This window comes from Numida meleagris, chromosome 1, assembly GCF_002078875.1.
Source record: "Numida meleagris isolate 19003 breed g44 Domestic line chromosome 1, NumMel1.0, whole genome shotgun sequence".
In the NCBI taxonomy this organism is placed as follows: Eukaryota; Metazoa; Chordata; class Aves; order Galliformes; family Numididae; genus Numida; species Numida meleagris.
The window spans coordinates 110,131,941-110,155,883 of record NC_034409.1 but is presented as its reverse complement, the minus strand read 5'-3'; the positions used below and the strand labels follow the sequence as shown (position 1 = coordinate 110,155,883).

Here is a 23,943-nt window from a genome sequence, read left to right as displayed (position 1 = left end):
TGTGTGAAAGTGAATATATGAAGTCTACTTTCATTCTGTTTATAGAAACATCAGCTTTTGTTGTGAACTCCCTTGAAGTACTAATTTCTTAATTTTGACTCTTACACAGTTAACTCATATAGTTCATATTGGTTGTATGTAACTAAGAATTTTAGTCATATGTAAGTTTTATAAGTTAGGCTACTGTTGTGTCAAGATGCTTGTATGTAGCCATTTTGCTTTTAAATTTTATACCGGAAAGTTGTAGCATGTTCTAATGTTTGTTGGTTGGTTGGTTTGTTTTTTACTATGCTAGGTTGTGATTCAGGGAAATGATGACATCGCAAATAGAGCAATTGATCTTCTTAAAGAGATCTATACTAACCTTGGTCCAAGGTTACAAGTTAATCAGGTAAGTTTATAATATGCATTATGATATGATAGGAAAAAAAAAAACAGTAGTAAAGTTCAGTGCAGTATTAATTTTATACTTGAAAGTTTGAAAACGGAATAGTTTCCATGTTTTGAAAAGTATACTCAGGAGTCCAGCTGTCCTATTCTGTTCAGATACAGAATTAAGAGCACCAGCATGTTTGTTAGCTAGATATGTTGAGTGTTGTCACAAGCTAGTCTAATATTTTTGTCTTGTCCCTTTCAAAGGATCACGGTGTCCCATATAATTGTCAGGCTGAACTCCAGCAAATCAGATATATTCTCCCTCTATTAATTTTTGCTGGGAGATACATTTCGATGGAGAGAGAGAGAGAAGAGATAATGAGTTTCTGAAAGGTCAGGGGAGGTAAACTGTTGGGATTTCACAAATTTGTGGGGGAATATTGTCCAGGCAATCTCCAGTTGGTAGCCTGCCAGTTGTATTTCTTAAAATTCTCATTATTTGTCCTCAGAAAAACTTTTTATATAGTCTTTGGTGCTGCCAGTCTGATGGATAGAACATAGAACAAAGCTGCTGTAGGTGGTGCACTTACAGCCATGCAAGCCATATCTTGCTGTGGTGGCTGAAAACTCAGTAAGCATGCATAGATCTGTCCGTCTGCAAGTGATTATATCTGACACTTCCAGGAAATGTTGGATTTATTTAACATACATGCAAGTGCTGTGCTTCAGTGTGCTGGTAACTCCTCTGCTCCTGAGTTGCTGCCAAGAAAAGTGAATACTGGATTGGCTTTACTGCCATGGCTATGATGTAATGTAATCTGCAGTAGAAATCCTTTTCTTACACCTGGAAACTTTTGCAGAACTTCTGCAGTGATACTATAGGTTGCATGTCAGTCTAGGGCAGGTGCAAGGTGATCTTGTGTTAGGAATCAAGCAGAAGGAAAAAATGTGCTGCAGCTGCCTCTATACTGAATCTAGCTTAAAGTCTGTAAGTTTATACAGGAAAAGAAGTTACTGAGAATTTATATTTTAAATCACACAATAAATGTTCTGCTGATGTGTAAATGTTCAGTGTTCACTCTTAATAAGTGTAAAGAAAGTTAGCCTATCCTACATTATCAGCTCAATATCCTTTAGTGAAATCTAAAGAACTGGAAAAAGTCCAATTTAGTGTTCTCTGTACAGACTTCTACTTTTTCTATTGAAGTGCAGATTTGCACTCTACAGTAAGAGCTACCAGTGACCTGTGCAAGTTTTTTTGAAGTGCACGTGAAGTTAGAGCTCATTATCAATGGGAGCTTATTCTAACATGAAATAAAACAACTTTATAGAGTTACTTACATGTTCTATTACTTCCATGATTTGATTATCCAGGTGAAAGTTTTTTAGCATTTCTTGTAATTATGACAATTTTTATGTATTTAGGTAGTGATTCATGAAGACTTCATTCAGTCCTGTTTTGATCGTCTCAAAGCCTCCTATGATACCTTATGCGTGTTGGATGGAGATAAGGATAGTATTAATTGTGCAAGACAAGAAGCAATACGAATGGTGAGAGTGTTGACTGTTTTAAGAGAGTATATAAACGAATGTGACAGTGACTACCATGAAGAAAGAACTATTCTACCTATGTCAAGGTACGTGTGAAAATGCACTACTTTAATTTTGATTTCTCTTAAAAAACTAAAATATTATGAACATCTTTGCGACTTTATATTGTAAAGGTTTTCTGTTGGAGTGCATTCGACTGTTCTCTTCGTACTAAATTCTGATCTGTAGTTTAAAAAAAATATTTGAAGGATCATGCAAATGCAGGCCTTCTGCTATGCGTTAAGGGAACAAGAGACCTGAGAATAACATGGTTTCTGGTGTTTTGTTCTATAACTGGCACAGTATACCTAGTGGCTCAATTGTTTAGGATGTTTTTATTTTTCAAATAGTTAACGCAAAAGCAGTACCTTCCTTTAAGTTAGCTCGGGTCAACCCTCATTGTTTTTCATAGTGTTGTCATACAAAAATAAGTTGTGAACATGTATCTTGCTTCCACAGCTGTTTAGAGATGTTGGTCTTGCTTTGCAAGCTTAAATTTAGAGACACTAAATGAAATACTCTATATGTTTCCCATTAAAAGGGGAGGAGTAGAATGGCACTTGTACAGCATATACATTTTCTGTATATTTTCACTCTTCTGTTTGTAAAGTAAGTCCTTGAGTAAAAACTGAAATCCTGGCTATTCCTTCCCGAACTCTGTCTTCTATACAAAGAATAGGGAAGAGATTTAATCTGATGTTGTGCAGATATTTTCACAAACAACTTATTTCATTGGAGAGGAAAGCAGAAGAGACGACTCCTTCACTGTTCCAATGTTAGTATATGCTGCATGTGGGAAGAAATTCTCAAAAAGACATAAGGAAATACACTGAGATTGCCTCAGATCTATGATGTGGTTAATGTAATTTTAGTAGTGGTGGGGGTCTGTTGTCACCCTTCTTACTTTGAATACATTTCTTGCCGAGAAAATTAAGAGATCCTGTTTCTTCCTGCTGCAGCAGTAATTGTATTTCTTCTACAGCATTTTTGCTGTATATGTTGATTAGCCAAGACCCTTGTTCTGCTGTTTATTGCAGATGCATCTTGTTTATATGGGCTGCCTATGTGATTAGACTAATTTTTTCATAGGTCTTGCTAGCGAGAAGCTCTTAGGAGAAATTTTTGCCTTTTTTTGTTGTGTGGGATTAGTTTGGGGTTATCTGGACACACATTCCCTAGTAGATACCCTATTGTACGAAGTGTGGTCGCTCGTATTGTGAAAATATTTCTTCCTTTTTTAACCTGTAATTTTTTAAAGCATTGTGATTTTTATGAGCAGAGTTCTGATATAGAACTTCTAAAACCTCTTGACAGAAGGCATTAAGACTTGATGACCTGATGGCTTTTTCTCATCTTAGTATTTTTAAAACTCTTCTATTAACTGTACTGTTACTAAAAGAACAAAACAAAGTTTCCAGTTTGATTGCACTTTATTTCCTTTTGATTAGGAAATTACAAACAAGAAAGAGGATCTAGAACTTTATAAAGGACTTGATATGCTCCTATTAGCGTTTGTAACCTGACTATAAAATTGACCATATTTTAATGTGCTTTTGCAGCTTCTTGGAAGTTACTGTGTATGTTAAGTTTGCACAATTGCTGATGCCGTCACAAAATTATCTGGAGTATACCACCATATGTACAGATTTGATGTAATATCTGAAGTACAAAATACAGAAGGAAAAAATTAACCTACTTTATGAGGTCAAAAGAACTTCATCTGGTTTGTTTATTTTTAGAGCTTTCCGTGGAAAACATATCACACTGGTAGTTCGTTTTCCAAACCAAGGCCGACAGGTGGAAGATTTGGATATTTGGTCTCACACAAATGACACAATTGGCCAAGTGCGGCGTTGTATTCTCAATCGTATTAAAGCCAACAGCGCACACACAAAAGTAGAACTGTTCATTGGTGGTGAGCTGGTGGATCCTGCAGATGATAGAAAATTAATTGGACAATTGAATCTCAAAGATAAAACGGTAAGTGTTGCAAGTTGATGTGTATGTAAATTAAGATATTGCTTGTCTTTTCTAAACACTTAAAAAATACCATGGATGGAATCACTTGTTCTTGTGAAACAGGTCTGTTCCTTCTTATAACATGCCACTAACATTATATTAGATGATTATTTAATAAAGAATTATCATTTTTGCATAGCGTTAAAACTGTGATTATGTTTTGCAGCTAATTACAGCTAAACTTACACAGATAAATTCTAATATGCCCTCAAGTCCTGATAGTTCTTCTGACTCTTCAACTGGCTCTCCGGGCAACCATGGCAATCACTACAGTGATGGTCCAAACCCAGAAGTTGAAAGCTGTTTGCCTGGAGTGGTAAGCATACACTGAAATGACGGTTTGAAAATGTTTTTTTCCTCTACGCTTTGTCTTTAACTAATGATTTCTATGTATTGTGTTTCTATTTGTTTTTTAATTTATTTATTTGCTTGTTTTAAGATCATGTCACTGCATCCTCGATACATTTCTTTTCTTTGGCAAGTTGCAGACTTGGGCAGTAGCCTAAATATGCCACCTCTTAGAGATGGAGCACGTGTTCTTATGAAGCTCATGCCACCAGGTAAAACTTAATTTCCTCCTGTTTTATGTTAATGACAACATTTCTTGCCTGTTACATAAAAATTAAGGCTGAAATATTTCCTGTTTTCTGTTAATTTTTAGGTTTTTTTTAATTCATTACTTATGTGCTAATTGGTGTTGTAGATATGTCCCAAATTAGTTATTTCTTGTCTGTCGTAAAAACGCACATAGTTTGCACTTGACAATGGGATTTGATAGTGCAGTGAAAAGGGAGAGAAACGTATATTGAGTGTTTTTTGGGGGACTAATTTAGCATGATCACTTTTTTACTGACAGAAATAAACACTGCAAAACACTTCATAGTCTGATCTTGTCTGTCATTCGCATTTTTTGCAACTTTTCTGACATAGTGAATTTTTTTCATATTGATAATAGTGAACACTACTGACTTGTTCTGAAGTAGCTACATTACAAAATGTTTATAAGTTGTGTTTGTATTGCAGATAACACTACGGTTGAGAAACTAAGAGCTATTTGTTTAGATCATGCAAAACTTGGGGAAAGCAGCCTTAGTCCATCCCTTGACTCTCTATTTTTTGGTCCTTCTGCCTCACAAGTGCTATATCTAACAGAGGTTTGTGATACTTTGCCTTTTCTTTAGAAATAAAAATCTTCAGTTCTTTTTTTGACAGTCTTTTCTGTAACATTGTGAAAGCCCAGAGTAAACTGGTGTAAGGTCAATGCCATCAAAGCATTGCTTAAGATGTATTCCAGTATAGTCTGTGTTTAACCATTTATATTCAAGCAAGTATACCTTTGTTAATTAACTCTCTCTCTTTTTCTACAGGTAGTTTATGCCTTGTTAATGCCTGCCAGTGCACCTCTCGGAGAAGATGCCAGTGACTTCCAATACAACTTCTTAAAAAGTGGTGGTTTGCCTCTTGTACTGAGCATGCTGACTCGAAATAACTTCCTGCCAAATGCAGATATGGAAACTCGAAGGGGTGCCTACCTTAATGCTCTAAAAATAGCTAAGCTATTGCTAACAGCAATTGGATATGGCCACGTTCGAGCTGTGGCAGAAGCCTGTCAACCAGTTGTGGAAGGCACAAGTACAATTTCACCGGTAATATACATCTTCCTTGATGCAAATAGAAATGTATTGTGACTTTATATTGTCTGCAGCAACATAAATCTACTCTCCATGGACAATCTCTGAATAATTTGCGTACAAAGAACTTCTGGTACTTTCAGATAATGTTGTCTCACAAGTCTTGATAAAAGAGACAAAATCCTGTTTCTTTCAGTCTATGAAAAGTCAGGCGTGAGATTTGCTGGCTTTTTATATGCTTTTCAGCAGTTTACATGATTACCAGTATAGGTAACTTCCAGTTTTGAAGTATGTCTCGCCTGTAAACATATACTCATGTTCTTTTGGGCTGTTAAAGCGTGTGTTGCAAAATTAAGTGATTATAGTAGAAAGGTGTCCTACGCTAAGGGTTCTTAGAGTTGGAAGGGGCAAGTGAGATAACACTTCAGATCACCTCAATTATATGTCTAAAATAGTAGAATTCATGCATGTTTAATATGGTCCATTAGTTTTTCTACATCTGAACAAATATGTTGTAGGCCAAGATTTTATTTCTGCACTCTTAGAATATGCCTCTGGCAAAGAGCCCAATCCTTTAGAGCTGTTTATACCAGAATGTTTAACAAGTTTCTTCTTTGAAGCGGAGAATTGATTTCCCCTTAAATCTGAAAAATAAATATCTATTCTAGTTATGTGCATCTGTTGGAGAATACCAGATTCATTCATTTTCAAAGAAATCAAAAGTCTTGATGACTATTAAGACTTTTTAAAAAAAAGTTTTTATGTCTCATGAGAATATATTAGACGTCTCGAAGCAAACTTGTTTGCCACTCTAGTCTTCATCTATTAAGATGTATAAAATTTACTGCCATATTTTCTCATGTGGATTATTTAAAAGGCAGTTTGGAACACAGCATCAGCTGAGTGTCTTAAAATACATTTGCAAGCGATTTATGCTGACCACTTACGTGATTGAAACCTTTGTCCATGACTGCTGATGTTCACTGTATAGTGTTACAAACATCAAGCTTTTATTATTAACTGATTTGCTGGAAAAACAGTTATTACAGCTGTCATCGTTGTCCTCTTTGAAGGACTTGGGTCTTGATACTCCTAACTGATGCAGAACCAGTAAGCTTACTCCTTGAGATGGAAGTGAGATTTGTAAATATTTATCACCTGTCGTATCTAAATCATAAGTAGCATAGCTTAACTTTCTGCTTTGGCTTTCCAGCAGTACTCGAAAGAGTGAGGAAACAAAGGCTGTGTCTGCAGTCTTCCTGTTATCAGTCTTCTGCAATCACTAGGGCCTGTTAAAGGCAATTGCAGTATTTTCTTTTTTCTGTTGAAAGTTGTTGAATCAGTAAGGTAGTTAAATATAGTATTCTGTTACATAGATCCACGATTTGCCCCTTATTATGCACGATCCTTTTATAGCCTGCTTCTGACAGCTAATTGTCAACTCTATTACTGTCTTCAGTAGGAGTTCTGTAATTTTGTTCCCTGAGTCAAGTATCTTAGTGAAGCTGATACAGTAAAGGGATATGACCAGTGCCAGGCGTTACAGAACAACTTTGTATTGTGTCTTTTGAGCAGCATCTGAGGGAGGTTTTTTGAGTGGAGTTGTACTAAAAATTGGATAAACCCTTTTGTACAAGGAATTTTAACTCCTGTCCACAGCGCACAATCTTTTCAAACAAATTTGTTCAAAAAAAGCAATCATTTCAGATTCAAATGCTCAAGACTGTGGAGTCAGACCAAGCTTCATGCTTGAATCAATACAGAAGGAATTAAAGCTTTCCATTGTTGCTGTTTGTCCTGTGAAAATATGGTAAAAAAAAAAAAAAATCAGGACAGCAAATTAAGAGCATTGTTGAGAATTCTGTTTTAACTCAAATGCTTAAAATGTACTTAATTATAGTGAACACTGCAGCCATGTTCTCTCTAGATGCTATTAGCTAATCTGGAGGGAAACCCATTTTTTAGCAAGTCTTTTATTTCCATACATCAACAGAAAGAGAAGGAGGCATTGTAATTGAGAATGTTCAGTTAACTTGAAACAACCTGATGAATGACAAACCCCTAAATATAAATAGTTTCAAGTCCTCCTAACTTCATGATTTTACACTGTAGCATGCCTACAGTGAATCTTGCTATGTGATGGTATCCATTCAAAAATGTTTCTTTTTTTTGTTTATAGTTTCTGTAAGTAGTTTTCTGTGATCTTACCTACTATTCATAAATTATTTTAAGTAAGTTTATATTTTCATATCACTTTGCTTTCTTTCTTTTCCCATGTAAGAAATAAGAAATCCTTTCTTACAGATAAACCAGGCTACACACGACCAGGCAGTGGTGCTACAAAATGCCCTACAAAACATTCCTAATCCAACTTCAGAATGCATGCTAAGAAATGTAGCAATACGTCTTGCACAGCAAATATCTGATGAGGTTAGTGAATTCCCTTGTGTATATTTCCTCTGCCCCCTTCAGTTCCTCCCCCCTCCCCCCATCAGTTTTAATAATGCTTAAATTCATAACTTTGTAATAAATGGATTTTCCCCCTATGGTGTCATAAACACTTAGAAGTACCATTCACACGGTTAATAAGCTGTTAACTGTTTAAAAGTATTTCATGAACTGTTTCCATATGAAATCGTGAAATCCACTCTAATGGCATGAAGAGGCTTAAGTGAGATAGGTTCTGCACAAGCTTTTTAATGGTTTGTGAATATTGTTGCACTTGCATCAGAACTTCAGAAACACTTTGCAGTGGTTTTAAATAAGTTAATTAAGTTGCAAGTTTTTTGTTTGTTTCCAAAAGCATTTTTGTGATATTTTCTTCATGTTTTGGTCGTCTTTTACACTTTGGTTTCTAAGTAGTTTTCTTCTCTTGAAGAGAAACACAAAACAGGAGGAAATTTTAAATATGAATTTAAATGCTGGAAGTCTGAAATCCCTGCTGGTGTATCTTTAAATATTGAAAAACCTTTAACAAAGCAAGTGAGAAATTTGATTGTGGAGCTGAGTAAGGTTAAATATTGTTCTTTAAAAATAGAGTATCTTTATGATACTATGCAGTATGACCAACCCGATTTGGATATGGAATTGAGTCATGTTAGTGAATACATCAGTAAAGTTTGCTGAATTGAGTAGAAGCTAAAATCAGATCTGCTACAACTTTCAAGGTAAATTGAGAAGCTTCTATTTCCAGTACGGAGGCAGTGAATATTGTTTTTCAATATTGTATAGAATCTCTGCAAACCTATCTTCAGAACATTTCTGAGACACCTAAATAAAAGCAATCTTAAATTACCGTCTTTATGCTGAAAAGCATACGGCAGCTCTTTTATGAAGAAAATATACTGTCTAAAGAAAGCACGATGTACTAGACTGTCTGAGCCATCTGTCTTCCATTAGTGGTGTTTTTACATCCATAGGTGATTTTATGTGTAAAAATCAGCCAGTTGAATTCCAGTTTAGTTCCGCAGAAGTCTCTTTTGAGATGAAGTATAAATAAGGCACATCAGAGCAAGCAATATCTGAATCTCTTTTGCAAGTGGATCCACGATATTACTGTCTCTAATGTTTTCTGAAATTATTAAAACTGGTGTAGGTCTAGATTTCTTATATGTTCTATTTTCATGGTCAAAGACTTCCCTCTTGACCTCACAATTAAAAATAAAATAAAAATCTGATGTTGTTTCTCTGTCTGCCAGACAGCACTGAGAAAAATCTTTCACCATTAAAAAAAAAAAAAGTTTTGGCGTATGATTTTAAAGCTGCAATGAGATTAAATGAGAAAATGTTTTTTTTCTGTGACAGTTTTTCCTTGTGATGCTGCTGTTACAAGATTGCTTTGCTTGTGACAAGGGTGGAATACCTATCTTCTAGCAACTGTTTATGTTTAATAGATAGAATGCACGTTCAAGTCTCTTGATGAGATTGGCTTACTGGTTAAGCTTTTAGAGTCTCATTTTATTATTAAATCAGAATGTTAGAAAAGCAAAATTTGAAACTGAGAAGTGTCTGTCTCTTTTTAAAGATTGCTAAATGCTTTGACAGTTTGAGTTTGAATATAGACTTGAGTTGATGTAAACTACATGTAATGACAGTAGTACTTGGGCAGAAGTTGTGTTGTCATCATTAATGTACATCAATAGAAACTACTGTATATTAACTCAGACTATGCCCAAAGGACTGAAGAGTGATTCTGAATCCATAAGATACGTCATCTGCATTCCTACTTATTTAAAACTCTGTATAACTTTAATACAGGAGAATCCCTTTATGTATTAATCAGGTTCTTGGTAAGCTTTATTTTGTCTAGCTGTTAGCTAGCATAATGAGTAATATTAAGGCGGGACAAACCATCAAATAACTTAAACTCGTTACATTACTTTAAATGATGTATGCCTTCCAGATGCATGCTTGTTTTGTTTTTCTCAACTCAAGGAATTTTTAGCATTTAAGTATAAGCAAAAGGTGAAACATTTGTTTCAGACATCCCTAAAGTAGCCAATGGCTTGTTCTCAAAATTTAAACTTCATTTTGTTGTTGTAGCATTGTGATTTAAGATTCCGTGATAAATCTAAAGTACGTGCTTATTTTTTCTCTCTCTTCCCCATGCTCCCTCACTCCCTTTCCAGGCTTCAAAATACATACCTGATATCTGTGTTATTAGGGCAGTGCAAAAAATTGTCTGGGCGTCTGGTTGTGGGTCAGTTCAACTTGTGTTCAGCTCTAATGAGGAAATTAGTAAAATCTATGAAAAGGTAAGAATTTCTTTTTTATGACTATCCCTTCATTTAGAAAAAGAGCAGGGTCAGCCAGTTCAGGCTTAAGAGTATTATGAGGTTTTAGATAGTTTTCTTGATTGTGTATTTTGGAGACTAGTATTATGTGTCAAGTGTCCTGAAACTCTTTAATTTCCTATTCAGAATTCCTTTTCTCTAACTGTTGCATTGTAGCTTGAATCTAGTGTCTATAAAAAAAAAAAAAGCACGTGTTCTGTAAGCCGCTATAACTTGTTTCCAGCAAACTGAGGTTCCACACCTAAGCAAGAAATAAGCGCTTCTTGCAATGCTCGGTTTTCTTAGTCTTCAAATTTGAAGGTCTATTCTACAAAAGTTGACTTAAAATGTTTCTTGTTGCAGACTGCATTTAAGAGCTAGTTTTTCTGAAAATGATGCTGAAGCACTGGTGAAACTACATAAATGATAATCATGTTGGTTTTTTTTACAATTTTTATTTCATTATACTGATAGGTAAACCATTTTCATGGTTTCGCACATTGTTTACGCAAATGGTTTGGAGTTGGGTGTGTTTCACAACAAATACCACACTGTTTACAGATGTTTACAGTTATGTAAAACAGCAAACTGCGTTTTGACTGTAATTTATAATTTTTTGTTGCTGGTCTCTAAACTTGTCTTAAAACCTTAAATTTAATAGTCATTAATACTTTCCTGAAAGTGAAAGAGAAAGCAATATATAGGTAAGTTTTATTCTGGATGTATTAGGTGTTGTCTTTAAATGATCTGTTAGAGTACTTGAGCAAAATGTAACAACTTTCCGTTTAGCTTATGTAGGGGATATGATAGCATCTGCTCCTGTGGCTGCTAGAATGACTTCATGAAACAAGTTGTTTCCCTTCCTTTTGTTTTTGAAGTGATAACTTGCATTTAAATGCATTCAGAGATGTGCTCTTACGTCAACACGTTTGATGTATGTATTGAGAGTATTAGTGTAGAAGAGAAAATATACCTGATCAGAACTAAATAAAATTATGTGCACATTTCTGATTTTCTCAACATGCTGACTAATGTAACTTCTTTTGGTAGACTTGAGAGCATGCCCTGTGCTGTGGGCTTAACCGTGGCAATGTTTATTTCTTATTTGGGTCAGTGATCAGGTTGCTCAAGGGTACTGCAGGAGGACTTTGTATTTTATTGCAGCTTAAAAGTACTCTGTTAAGCCATGACTGCTCCTCCTTCATTGACTAACATTGTTACGGCATTTACTTCTGTTGTTAATAACATACAAAGCATTTTTCTTTTGCCAGATGTGTCTTATTTACTGCATTTGTGATTTTAGGATTAAGTAAAGTGGCATTAAACAAACAGTATTTTTCATTTGATTTCAGTATCTTGCTTTGTTTCTGACATTTTTCTGGGTGCGAATTTTACAGTTGAATTCTGTAAAAAATAGTTTCAAGTGATTGTGGTCTTAAAATATGTGAAATTCAAACCGTGCATAGACCTCAGGAAAAGCTTTTCAGTATTTCATAACAACATTATTTCTACTCATTCTTCAGAGGTTTTTGGTTTGTTTTAATTCTTGTTTACTCTTATATGGACATCTGTAATAAATGACAGCTGCATTTATGGTTTATGCTGAGGAAAAAGGAAATAAAAGTCCAAGGGAAAAACTGATTCAAAGAAGTAATAGAAAGTGAGAATACAATACAATTAAATAACATTAGGAGAAAAAGTTATCACAGAAACAGATTTGTGTGATGCAAGAGAAGATGCGTTCTTTATCTAAGACATTGCATTTAGTGTCAGGGCAGGGAAAATTACTCCTACGGTAGTTTTTACAAAGATTGGATATACAAGTGACTAGCAAATGCTGGCTTAAACTGAGAGAAAAAATGATTTAAGAAAAATTCTTTCTGTTTCCTAAGTTGACCACTAAAGTTGATTTTATTTATTTATTCTTAAATTGTAAGAACATTTTGCGAAGTCAGTGAGGTAGAGATTTAACATTAAATGTTAATTCAAGGAAAAAAAATGAGCTAGATTTTGTGGAATTAGAATTAAGCAGCACTTCAGAATAGTCACGTCAACTGTGACTTCTGAAAGAATGTTTGTGAGCACTTCGAGAAGATTCTGAACTACACTGATGAATTCAATTAAACTAAAAAGTCAGGGTGAATTATCTTGAGAGCATAGATTTTCCAGAAGTTCTTCTGCCTACTGCCTCAGAAAATATGGCGTGGCTGTCCTCTTATTAGTGGATTTAGAAGACTATATGCTGCTTTTTGTAGTATCAAGCATCTCGTTATTACCTCAGAGAAGGCCCATAATCTTTTGAAGTACTGCAAGTGTGGTGTTTGTACAGACCAGCCAGTTCCTGTTGATTGAGTGTAGGGAAATACTTTGAATATGAAATGCTCCTTACATTTCTTCTAGATCCCTGCCTCCTTGAAAAAATATTTTTTTTTTCCTAAATGAGGTTTCAGTGCCAAGCAGATAAAGTCCTGAACTTGTTAAGTCTTCCACTGTTACTTTCATATCTTGAGACAGCTCAGAATTTCCACATCCTCCCACTACAGTAGTACTGACCTTACCTATTTTGTCTTAACACAACTAAAATCGGTGTTCTTCATTATCTATTCTGTATTATTGTCCTTTCTTTCTGCCTGTTTAGTCTTTCCTTGTATAAAACAAATACATATTTGATTCATCAAACCATTGAATGGCTTAGGACCTTAAAGATCATCTATTTCCAACCCCCAGTTATTGTGGTTAACGTTGCTAACCTGCAGCCAAGATTACCAATGAATTAAGACTGAAACCTGCTCACATTCAGTTTCTTCAGAACTTCTTCAAGCTAGTTAATTTTGGCTTAGATGGAGAAGAGGGCTTACCTTCATTCTTAAAACAGTTATTTTGCATAAATGCACCAAAATAAACTCACCAAGTGTTTAATGGAGAGAATAATCTATGTACTAATTAGAAATATCCTCTTATATCTCAAAAATCACCACAGCAGCTATGTTATGAATCAGCTGAATCAAGTTTCTGCCTCTGAAAATTATTGAGTAAACATTAGTTCTATCTGATGAAACTTTTACCTACAGACTTTCTATTTAACTTTGGGCACCTTAAGTTTGTGATTTGGATCCTTTGAAAATCCAAGTGCTGGAAGTTCAAGGCATCTGACATGGTGCTTTAAATAACATCTGAATGAAGTGCATAAAATATGTGGTGTTAATCATCACTTTAGTCAACAAATTTATGGTTTCAGTTTGTATTTAGAATATATGCCTAGATGCTGCTTGGGTTTTTCTGGATTTTTTTTTTCCATACCTACTTTGTGCTTTTTTTTGTTTATTTTCACAGACAAATGCGGGAAATGAACCAGACATGGAAGATGAACAAGTTTGCTGTGAAGCACTGGAGGTGATGACCCTATGTTTTGCTTTGATTCCAACAGCACTGGATGCGCTAAGTAAAGAAAAAGCATGGCAGACGTTTATCATTGATTTGCTATTGCACTGTCACAGCAAGTAAGTTTTGTTGGTTTTTTAATTGTGCATATTGTTTTCCAGTATGGCATGTATATATGTCCTACACGCAGAGAAGTGACTTATTTTAATAATTTTTCAGCAGTCATCCTGATTTACTGTTTAGCAATGTATAAATCTGTAATTTGGATGCCTGTCATAAGCTGATAGTGTCCAGAGAAGCGTAACAAAGCTAGTAAGCTGGAAGTTGAGTCCTGTGAGGAGACTGTGAGGACCCTTGAGTTATGTAGTCTGGAGGAGGCTGGGAGGCAGCTTCCAGAGGAGGGAAAGCAGAAAGGAAGGTTCCAGACTCTGTGCCCTGGTCATCGATGACTGCTTGCATAGGAATGGCACAAAGCTGCATCAGGGAGCGAAAACTGAACAATTTCTTTACTGTAAGTGTGGTTGAACTCCGGATCAGGCTTCCTAGGGAGGTGCCAGTGTTCAAGAGGTGTTTGGTCAATGCCTTCATTAGTATGCTTTAACTTTTGGTTAGCCTTGAAGTATTCAGGTAGTTGGGCTTGATGATCTTTGCAGATCCCCTCGAACTGAACTATTCTAACCCATTAGTCTTATCTTCTGTGTACTCTTTAAGGAGAATATTGTCAAACCAAGTGATTGCCCGATAATATTCTGCTGGTAGCTTTAGAATTCTTAATTTATTTAGAGTAAGATACTAGGTGATTTGTATTGTTCCCGCAATTTCTGAAAACCACATTAGGAAGTTAAAGTGAATTAGATACAGTAGAACTTTCAAATAAATACTTCCTCTCTTTCTGATAAGACAAGATACAGTCCTTTGAGGAGGGGGGAAGGAAGATTTAGTCCTTTGATTTTCTTGCACGAGAGTGGAAACACTTGTGACTCTTCATGTTTTGCAAACATTTGTATGAAACTGTCACATTGGAGTTGTCACGTGGTGCAGTGACTGCATCTTGGTTGAACACTCAGCACTGGGGGACATGTTGCATGTCTTGTGACTTTCAGCATGTTAACTACAATTAACTTCTTGTACCGATTGGTGAAACTGTAGATTATTACAATGAAGATCCACAAGCTTTGCTATTTACAACCTGTTGTACAGAATGTTGCATTGAATAGCTTCACTGAAGCTTGTTGTTATCGCTTGAGTTAGGTAATTAACTTTAGTTACTTTGCAGCACAACGTGAAGTATTAAAATAGCTACTAACAGAATAGCAATGTCTTGTTTTTACAAATAGTGCCAGAGACAAACCTACACCAAAGATGACTTGTTACTGCTCTTAGTCTTTGAAAATGGTGGATGTTCTTTGCAGTGATATTTCTGTTCTGGTTATATTTCCTTAAGTAAGTGAACTGTTAATTCAAATGGGGACCCTCTAAATCTATACATGTGAAGCAGTTTAGTCTTTGCATTTTTTGCGCAGATTCCATTTAACGGAGTCTGTGACTGAGGTAGAATGTCCTTCTGGTAGAACTTAGTCTTGATTTACAGATTTGCAAAACCATGACAGTTTTTCCTGTCTCTTTCAGTGGTTAATATTCTTGCTGATTTGAACTTTGTCTGAAATTTGAATCCCAAATATTTCATATTGTTATGCCTAGTGAATAGTTCATTGTACTTTCCTTCCTAAAATACTGGAATAAGCTAGATTATTCCTCAGGCTGGGTCTTCTCTTTGCACATGTTTTGTTGGGATATGAGCCAGTCTGAACAGCAGTGGTTGAATTCTGCAAGTATATTAGCTTTTCACCCTTTAAGAGTATAGTAGTATTAAGGAATAGCTCTTGCATATGTTGTGGTTTTTTTATTCTTGTTTTTTGTTGTCAGAGAAGATGAAATTCTGTAAGGGGTTCCCTTTTCAAAATGGTCTGCTGCTCAGCTTCTTTTTCTCTGCTTTGTTTTTCCACCAAAGTGGGAAATGAGCCAAGTTTGTTGTGTGGAAAAATGATTTATGCTATTAATACAAGAAGTCGTACTTCATTTCTTTACTCTCATATGTTTGTAAAACTTCTGATATATGCATAGTGATCTCACTTAGAATGCAGCAGTACTATTTATTATTAGATAATGGTTAGAATAGCATAAACATTGGTGGAAACAGAAACCAATTTGAAAATGAAGACAGTGAAGTTGAACTAAAGAAATGTTCCTGTTTTGAACTGATGTGCAAACAAATTAGCATTCCCAGTGCAGCAAATATCAGACTTTCAGAATTCTTCACCTCTCGTTTTTGACTATCATTCTCTCATCTCCTAATCTCTATCAGAACAATATGAGCAAAATTATGCATGTGAGAAAATGTTTTTGCTGTACCATAAAAGACAGGGAAGATAGTCAGGTTCACATCTCAGATACTGTCTTGCTGGAACCAATGAGATGGATTGTTGGGTCTTAATTGTTTCTTTCAGAGATTGAGATTGTATGGGACTTTTGCTGTTTCATCATAGTATAACCTCACTATGTGTAAGTTGAGAAATAGAATGCAAAATGTTTAATACTAAATACTAGAGCAGTTTTCTCTCCTATATAGCTGATTTTATACTCGTGAGCCATGAGTGCAAAACTAGCTTAGTAAATGGTAGTAGAACAGTGGTCCTAAATGGTCTGGGAACCCAGAAGTATTCCACTGATGGATATAAAATGTTCAGTGGTCATACACGTAGACCCTTCCCCAGATTCTTACTGCCCATGATAAGCTGTGCTACATCCATTGAAGAAGCTAACTTCTTTTAACTAAATAGACGTGTATCCTGGAGCTATCAACAAGATGGTATATAGGTTACCTGTTTTAATGGAGGCATTTGATCTTCATCTGTTTCACCAGGTGAACAAGAGTTCATCATGCAACTTGTGTGATATCTGCCAGCTCTACATCATTTTTCATGATGTCTAACGTGGTACTAGATGTCTCCTGAGGAAGCTGAATCCCTCTCTTGGTTCCTTAAGAATGTAGGAATGTTCCTGTAAAGTAGTAATCTGTTGTAGCCTCACAAAAATGTGATACTTGTGTTCAAATACTGCATGCTCCTCAGAGGCATAACAGTGTGAGACAGTGTGTTTCATCAGTCACACTTCTCACTGTAGGAAAATACCATATTTACCTATTTTGTTTTGCCTTTAAGTGTAGGAACCTGAGGAGTGTCTGTGGGATGTATTGTAGGCAGTTGAAGGTATGCAACTTAGCAGACATGTCTGTGAGAAGTTTTAGGAAAACAGGAACTCTGCAATCAGTTCCATAAATGTCACAAGTCATTACAAACAAAATAGACCTTCTCCGTCCCATGGTGCTTCTATAACTCAGAGCATTGCCATAAAACTTGCAAAGATCAGAGAAGGGTGACAAGGAAGATCAAAGCTCAGAAATTACTTCCATCTGAGGGGCAGCTGAATAGCTTGAGGCATTTTTTATTGGAAAAGGGATAAATAGTGGGAGGAGAATACCACGGAGACCTTTAAAATCAGAAGTAGCAAAGGGAGAATTAATAGGGAACAGTGTTTCTTTCTCTTTCATAGTTGTAAAAACTTTTTGAGCATAATATTTAAGCAATGTAAACCATCAGTTGGGAAATGGTTTGAGGGGATTCTTTTATGAATTTGTCCAGTGGGGGCTATAAAATATTCCTTTGGTAGTCTTGCTGAACCACAAATTGCTAGAAGCGAAGACGTTCTGGAGGAGTATCACTGCATGCTTTTCTTCTCTTGCGTGTTTTCCTAGGTGTATGTCAGAGACAGGGTGCTGGGTTAGCGGCTTCTTCGCTTTGACTTCACGGTCATTCTTGCATGTCTTAGAGGCACAGTTCACTGCACATAGAAGAGCTCTGGAGAAAATAGGATTCTTCTGTGTGCTTTCCACGGTGATCTCATGAGCAGAGAACAATTACAGCCACACCAAGAAGACACTGCAAAATTCAGTTTCTTACATGTTGAGACACTCCATAGAGTGCAGCATTGATTTTTCTTTTTTTCCTCTCTCCCCAAGCAGTCTCCTTTTTCTAACAGTTTTTACAAGATCTGGTATTAAGACAACCTCAAAGCTTAGAGTTTTTAAACTTAGAATAGTTTTATCTTTTTTCCTTTATGTTCCTCTTCCCTAGTTTCAATTTAACTGGTTAGATTCTTAGATAGAAAGTTTCATTTAATTCCAGCCACGTTAATTTTCAGGGAGCCCTCTTTTATCTTTCTGATGATAAATTTCGATTGCATTATAGGTGAATAGCAAACTGCTTTAGTGATATGTAAGAGTATTTTTACTAGGATCATTTTATTTTGTTTTTTAGGCATAGTTTATACATGATCAGAAAAAATTGCCAGATGACTATTTAGGCCTGCAAATTGCTTGTTTAGCTATCCAGTATATTCTGGTATTGTGCAGGATTAGAGGTTTGTTGCTGTTACGTTTCTTGTAGTTTGATATACTTGATTTGTGGATCTGATTTCATAATAGTAACTCCTGTCTAAAATTTCACTACTTGGAAGAACTAAGTCAATAGCCAATGAATAATAGAAGTATTCCTGTTTCTTACTTACATGCAGTTTTAGGAAAATGACATTAAACAGTGTGACATACAAATACAGATTTCTTTGTTCTGTTTATATAAGATTGTATGTAATGTTTTTTATTAAATGTTTTTTAGAATTGTTCGTCAGATGGCACAGGAGCAATTCTTTTTAATGGCTACCAGGTGTTGCATGGGACAGAGACCTCTCCTTTTCTTCATTACTCTGCTGTTTACAGTCCTAGGGGTAAGTTGCCAGATCGAAGGCTTCAGTACAATGTGAGTCTTTGTAAAAGTACTAAGACAAAATATTTGCAGATGAATGCAAATTTCTGTTAAGGTGTCAGTAAAGTATAAATTTCTTTTGACCTATAGGTAAGCAGCACTATCAATTTCAGTTTGAGTTGGAGTGGGGTGTTGCAAAATAAATAGAAGCATGTATGAATTACAAATCATTCACTTTTTGTTTGTGTAGAGTACTGCCAGGGAGAGAGCTAAGCATTCTGGAGACTACTTCACTCTCTTAAGACATCTTCTTAACTACGCTTACAACAGTAATATTAATGTGCCCAATGCTGAAGTTCTTCTCAATAATGAAATTGACTGGCTGAAAAGGATCAGGGTAAGTTTATAGAATCAGTTTATTTTTGATAATGAGGTTTTTGGTGCTTTGCTGTGAAGTACAGTTTTAAGCTTCCTACATGTGATGTATGTTATTTAGTAGAGTATCCTAACTTTATCTTCCATGGCAGGATGAAGTAAAAAGGACAGGGGAAACAGGTGTTGAAGAAACTATTTTAGAGGGTCACCTTGGAGTAACAAAAGAGTTGTTGGCATTCCAGACACCTGAGAAGAAATACCATATTGGTTGTGAAAAAGGAGGTGCTAATCTCATTAAAGTAAGTTTGAGTTTTTTGAATTGCGGAGTTTTTTGAGTGTCATTTATAAATCAATAGAAGGAGTTTTTTTTCTTGTAGTCTGTAGCCACGGAGGTCCCAATTCAACTGTTTAATGAGAGTTTCTTACTGGATTTATAAAGAAGAAAAAAAAACACATTTAATTCATAGGAGTACTTGGCATTCTCGTTCTTCATGAACCACTGTGTGTAAAGTTGCTGTGAGCTAGTCTACTTCTTCCAAGACTCAGCAAACGTCACACATGGATAGTGAGCTAGATGCAGGATAGACCTGTATGTAATCATAGAATCACCAAGGTTGGAGAAGACCTCCAAGGTCATCCAGTCCAGCCATCCATGTATCCCCAGTATTTCCCAGACTAAACCATGTCCCTTAGTACATCTAAATGTTTCTTGAACACAGTAGTATAGCACTATTGTCTTTTATTACGCCGTATTTTCTTTCCTCCACGTGTTTTTCACTATTAATGTTTATGGCAGGTCTGAATAAATGCAAGACATCTGAGCATCTCTTGAATTAGACGTTATTTCTTTATGTATTTGATTTTATTATGCAGCAGCAATGTTTTTTCAGCAGTAATTGATAAAGGGCTTTGTAAATAATATGGATTGGGCACAATTGAGATTACTTCCCAAGATCAATTTAGGTTTATTTTTAATTTGGGGGAAGGAGTTTGCAGTGAACCGTTTTAGAGTGAAGTTATTCTTTTGTAAATGTAAACATTCATTAGGATGTTGGTCTAAATTTTAACTCCTGTTTTTAAGTACATCTCCAATTCTTAGACATTCATTTATGTAATAACACATAACCTGTTATAAAATAGCATTTATTTTTATGATAACAAGTGATTTATTTTCTTTCATCTTTTTCAGGAATTGATAGATGATTTCATCTTTCCGGCATCCAATGTTTATTTACAATACATGAGAAATGGAGAATTGCCTGCTGAGCAGGCCATACCAGTGTGTAGTTCACCAGCTACTATTAATGCTGGCTTTGAGCTACTAGTTGCACTAGCAGTTGGATGTGTCCGAAATCTCAAACAGATAGTAGACACCTTGACTGAGATGTATTACATAGGTACAGCAATCACTAGTATGTAACTTTTTTTAACTATTTCCTATTTTTTAATATATATATTATGTATAGGTTTTGTTTGTATTATCAACTGAGCTAATTCTTCTTTACGTTGTGGTTTTAATGTGGAATGTGCTTTAACATAAAATCAGGCCTTCAGATGTTAGAAAAGTTAGTATAGCCTTTATTTGTTCTTCATTTAGTTAGTGAACTGGCTGCATTACATGATTGCATCCAAGTTCTATTCTCTCACACAGGCAGACTCTCCCTACTCTAATCTGTGCCTGCTCCACTTTGTCCCTACTAACTCCCAAGAACCTTGTTCTGTCCTTTTTCTTGTTTATCTCATTGTTTCAGGCTCTAAGCAATCCCAGCACCTCATCAAATTTCTTCTGCTTACTTTTAGTGCCAGTCTCTTGGTTGCTCACCTAATCAGTCATCATTGTCCGTACACAAACACAGCTCCGCTGTCCTGTTTTTAGCACCATACTAGTTCTCTGCTTGTGTCATAGCATTTTCTCTAAAGTTTTTCTCTCCATTTTGGCTTTGTGTCTGCACTGCTCTGCTCTTAAAGAACTTCATTCTCAGTGTAGAAAGATAATAGCAACTGCAGTATTACAGAAAAATACAGACAAGTTTGTGTTTCAAAAGTTTATAGTCAAATGAAATCTGAGCTCATTTTCACAGAGATGACAAAACTCTTAGTTAACTAACACAGATCTTTTTTTTATCAATAGAAAAGCATATAAAAGATTTTCTTAAAAATGAACAAACAAGTTCGGATTTTGTGCAATCCTGTATGGAATAGCTGAACTTTTCAACTGTAGTAGTAACGGGGAAAAAATAGGCTGGTATTGGAAACTTCACAATGTTTAAATGCGTAGAGTTTAGCAAAACTTTAAACAACTAGAAATAGCGTTTCACAGTGGGAATGGCAGTGCTGCTTGCCCAGATGGTGGTATCATTGAGTCATTTGAGTAGGTACCTGTGAGGTTTTTCAGTCTTTTGCTGTTCAGTTCCATCTCAAATGAACAAATAAAATGGGCAATTTTATGGTTTTACCCTTTGCCCCATCCTTTCATCTTCACCTTTTTCTGTGTGAAATAGCGTATTCCTTGTCTGCTCACAACTAGAAGGATGTTATGGTGTTACCTTCTATTTAAATATTTGATAAGAATGCTAGATCTCTACAGAATGTTTCACAAAACGTGTATGAACTGTACATACACCAAGGAAAGTTAATGTACTTTCATGTTACTTGTTTATGTTAAAAACCACAGGACAACAGATTAGTGTAGGAAACCTGTGATTGTAAATGTATTCTGAAGAGATATTAAAGTGTAAACGAGAAGGCTCAGGAAAAATGTTTCACAAGGTATATGGATAGCACTGTTAAAAATTGTATTCCTGGCAAAGGAAAGGGAGGCGTAAGTGAAATATTGTAATGTTAAAAATACTACAAATTTATGAAAGTCTTATTAGTTGGTTATATATTCTAGTTTTGTTTCTTATTGCTAACAGATCTTGAATGCTTCAACTAGGAAATTTGATGGGAAGAGTTATGTTTTGTCCATAAATATTTATTTTTTTAAGCTACTGTTTTAATTACAAAATAGAAGAATGTGGTGTAATCTTAAAGTTATAGGAAGTAATATGATTTATTAAAATGTGTTAATTTTAGCAATTGATGTTCTGGTCAAGCATTTGTTTTGTTAAACTGCAGCATGATACAGACTAATACTAATTTTATGCAGCTGTCCTCTATACTACAACTGAAAATCTAATACTTTACAACAGAGTAATTTTTCTAATCACATTCTGCTGCTTTTTTTTAGCTTGTGAAGCGCTTACGGAATGGGAATATCTACCACCTGTTGGGCCTCGACCACCAAAGGGATTTGTAGGATTAAAGAATGCTGGTGCAACTTGTTACATGAATTCTGTCATTCAGCAGCTGTACATGATTCCAGCCATCAGGAATGGGATCCTTGCAATTGAAGGCACAGGCAGTGATGTAGATGATGATATGTCTGGGGATGAAAAGCAAGACAATGAGGTAAATTTAATTATGTAGAGCTTGTTTATCATGGTCATCAAAATTCTTTTTGATCCAAAGGTTACAGTAAATCTAAGTGACTAGTCATTTTGCTTTCCACTGCTAACAGTGGGGGCAGTAGCATAATATTTTTGTGAATAGGCTACTTGCCAGAGAAGCAGCTGAAAAGATCCAAGTAGCAGAGTTAGCAGAGTTCCTCCTCATGTATTTATGCCTGAATGCACCATGCATTGCTTCTGTCACCAGAACTTGATTAATGCACACAAAGACAATGTTTACTTCTTTAGATGGAAATATGAAACACCTTAGACTGTTAAAATCGAGGGATGGATTTGTAAGGGATACAACCAAATGTTAGATAACTACATGTCAAATCTAATTGCACAAATTCTCTTCTGCTTTTCAGAGCAATGTTGACCCGCGAGATGATGTGTTTGGCTACCCACATCAGTATGAAGACAAACCAGCACTGAGTAAAACAGAAGATAGAAAAGAGTACAATATTGGAGTCCTGAGACATCTCCAAGTAATTTTTGGTCATTTAGCAGCTTCCAGGCTACAATACTATGTACCAAGAGGGTTTTGGAAACAATTTAGGTAAATAGAAAATTTATTATTGATGTCTGTTTGCTGGAACACTGAAATGCAACAAAACAAATTGTAGTAGAAGAAATTATATTAAGAACTGTAAATTATCAGAACTTGTGTAGCTTTGTATCTGTTGTCCTACCTTTTCACCCTTCTATAAAAGTCTGTTAATAAGCCAGAATTCACAGAAAGATGGTAATTTGGAATTCTAGTAATTTTTGAGCTTGGTGTTTAATCTCTGAATTAAGTTTGAAGTTACACACAAAAGGCACTTACTTTTCTACTTAGCGATAAGTGTCAAGAGCAGAGTGGCAGTTGATATGTTACATCACAAACCAGTAGTTTTACCCGGTAAGAAGGGATTAATAACTTCAGTAAATCTTTATTAAGGAATTATTGAGGAACAGAACAAAAAGTATTTGACAAGAATGTGCTTTTGTTTTCAGACTTTGGGGTGAACCTGTAAATCTGCGTGAACAACATGATGCTTTAGAATTCTTTAATTCCTTGGTGGATAGTTTAGACGAAGCTTTGAAAGCTTTGGGCCATCCAGCAATGTTAAGTAAAGTTTTAGGAGGATCCTTTGCTGATCAGAAGATTTGTCAAGGATGCCCTCATAGGTAAGTGTTTGAGTCTACTTTCTTATAGAAAAAATAACCTGTGTTTGTATGGGAAAGATACAACTAAGATGCTCTTAACAGCCTTACAAAAGTGAGTGGAGAGTCAAGACTGGTATGTCAGGTTTTTTTAAAGCTCATAAAATTTGCTACCTTGTTTTTCTACAGCATTTGTGGAATTGTCTTGAAGTGTCTTTAAATATTTAGTTAGTATTAGTTCTACTTAACCAGATTGCATACGAAGCACCGTATATTGATCAGAGGAGGGAAAGATCCAGGTTTTTCCTACTAAAAGTGAAAACAACTTAGGAACCAAATACGATAT

At 35.5% G+C, this 23,943-nt stretch overlaps 1 protein-coding gene across 2 annotated transcripts in view; it reads left to right on the top strand.

The window, feature by feature from the left end:
* USP9X (ubiquitin specific peptidase 9, X-linked) overlaps positions 1-23,943 on the top strand; it is a 98,649-nt gene that overhangs the window by 56,287 nt on the left and 18,419 nt on the right. The window contains exons 17-33 of one of the 2 annotated variants that reach the window (XM_021407605.1): positions 296-391; positions 1,801-2,012; positions 3,705-3,945; positions 4,151-4,300; positions 4,424-4,544; positions 5,008-5,138; positions 5,352-5,630; positions 7,920-8,045; positions 10,244-10,369; positions 13,721-13,887; positions 18,502-18,610; positions 18,839-18,985; positions 19,116-19,262; positions 20,153-20,360; positions 22,193-22,413; positions 22,820-23,010; positions 23,448-23,621. In XM_021407605.1, the coding sequence (XP_021263280.1) occupies positions 296-391; positions 1,801-2,012; positions 3,705-3,945; positions 4,151-4,300; positions 4,424-4,544; positions 5,008-5,138; positions 5,352-5,630; positions 7,920-8,045; positions 10,244-10,369; positions 13,721-13,887; positions 18,502-18,610; positions 18,839-18,985; positions 19,116-19,262; positions 20,153-20,360; positions 22,193-22,413; positions 22,820-23,010; positions 23,448-23,621 (2,846 nt within the window). Of the gene's footprint in view, positions 1-295; positions 392-1,800; positions 2,013-3,704; positions 3,946-4,150; positions 4,301-4,423; positions 4,545-5,007; positions 5,139-5,351; positions 5,631-7,919; positions 8,046-10,243; positions 10,370-13,720; positions 13,888-18,501; positions 18,611-18,838; positions 18,986-19,115; positions 19,263-20,152; positions 20,376-22,192; positions 22,414-22,819; positions 23,011-23,447; positions 23,622-23,943 lie in introns of both variants that reach the window. The other variant, XM_021407596.1, reaches the window with a different exon arrangement.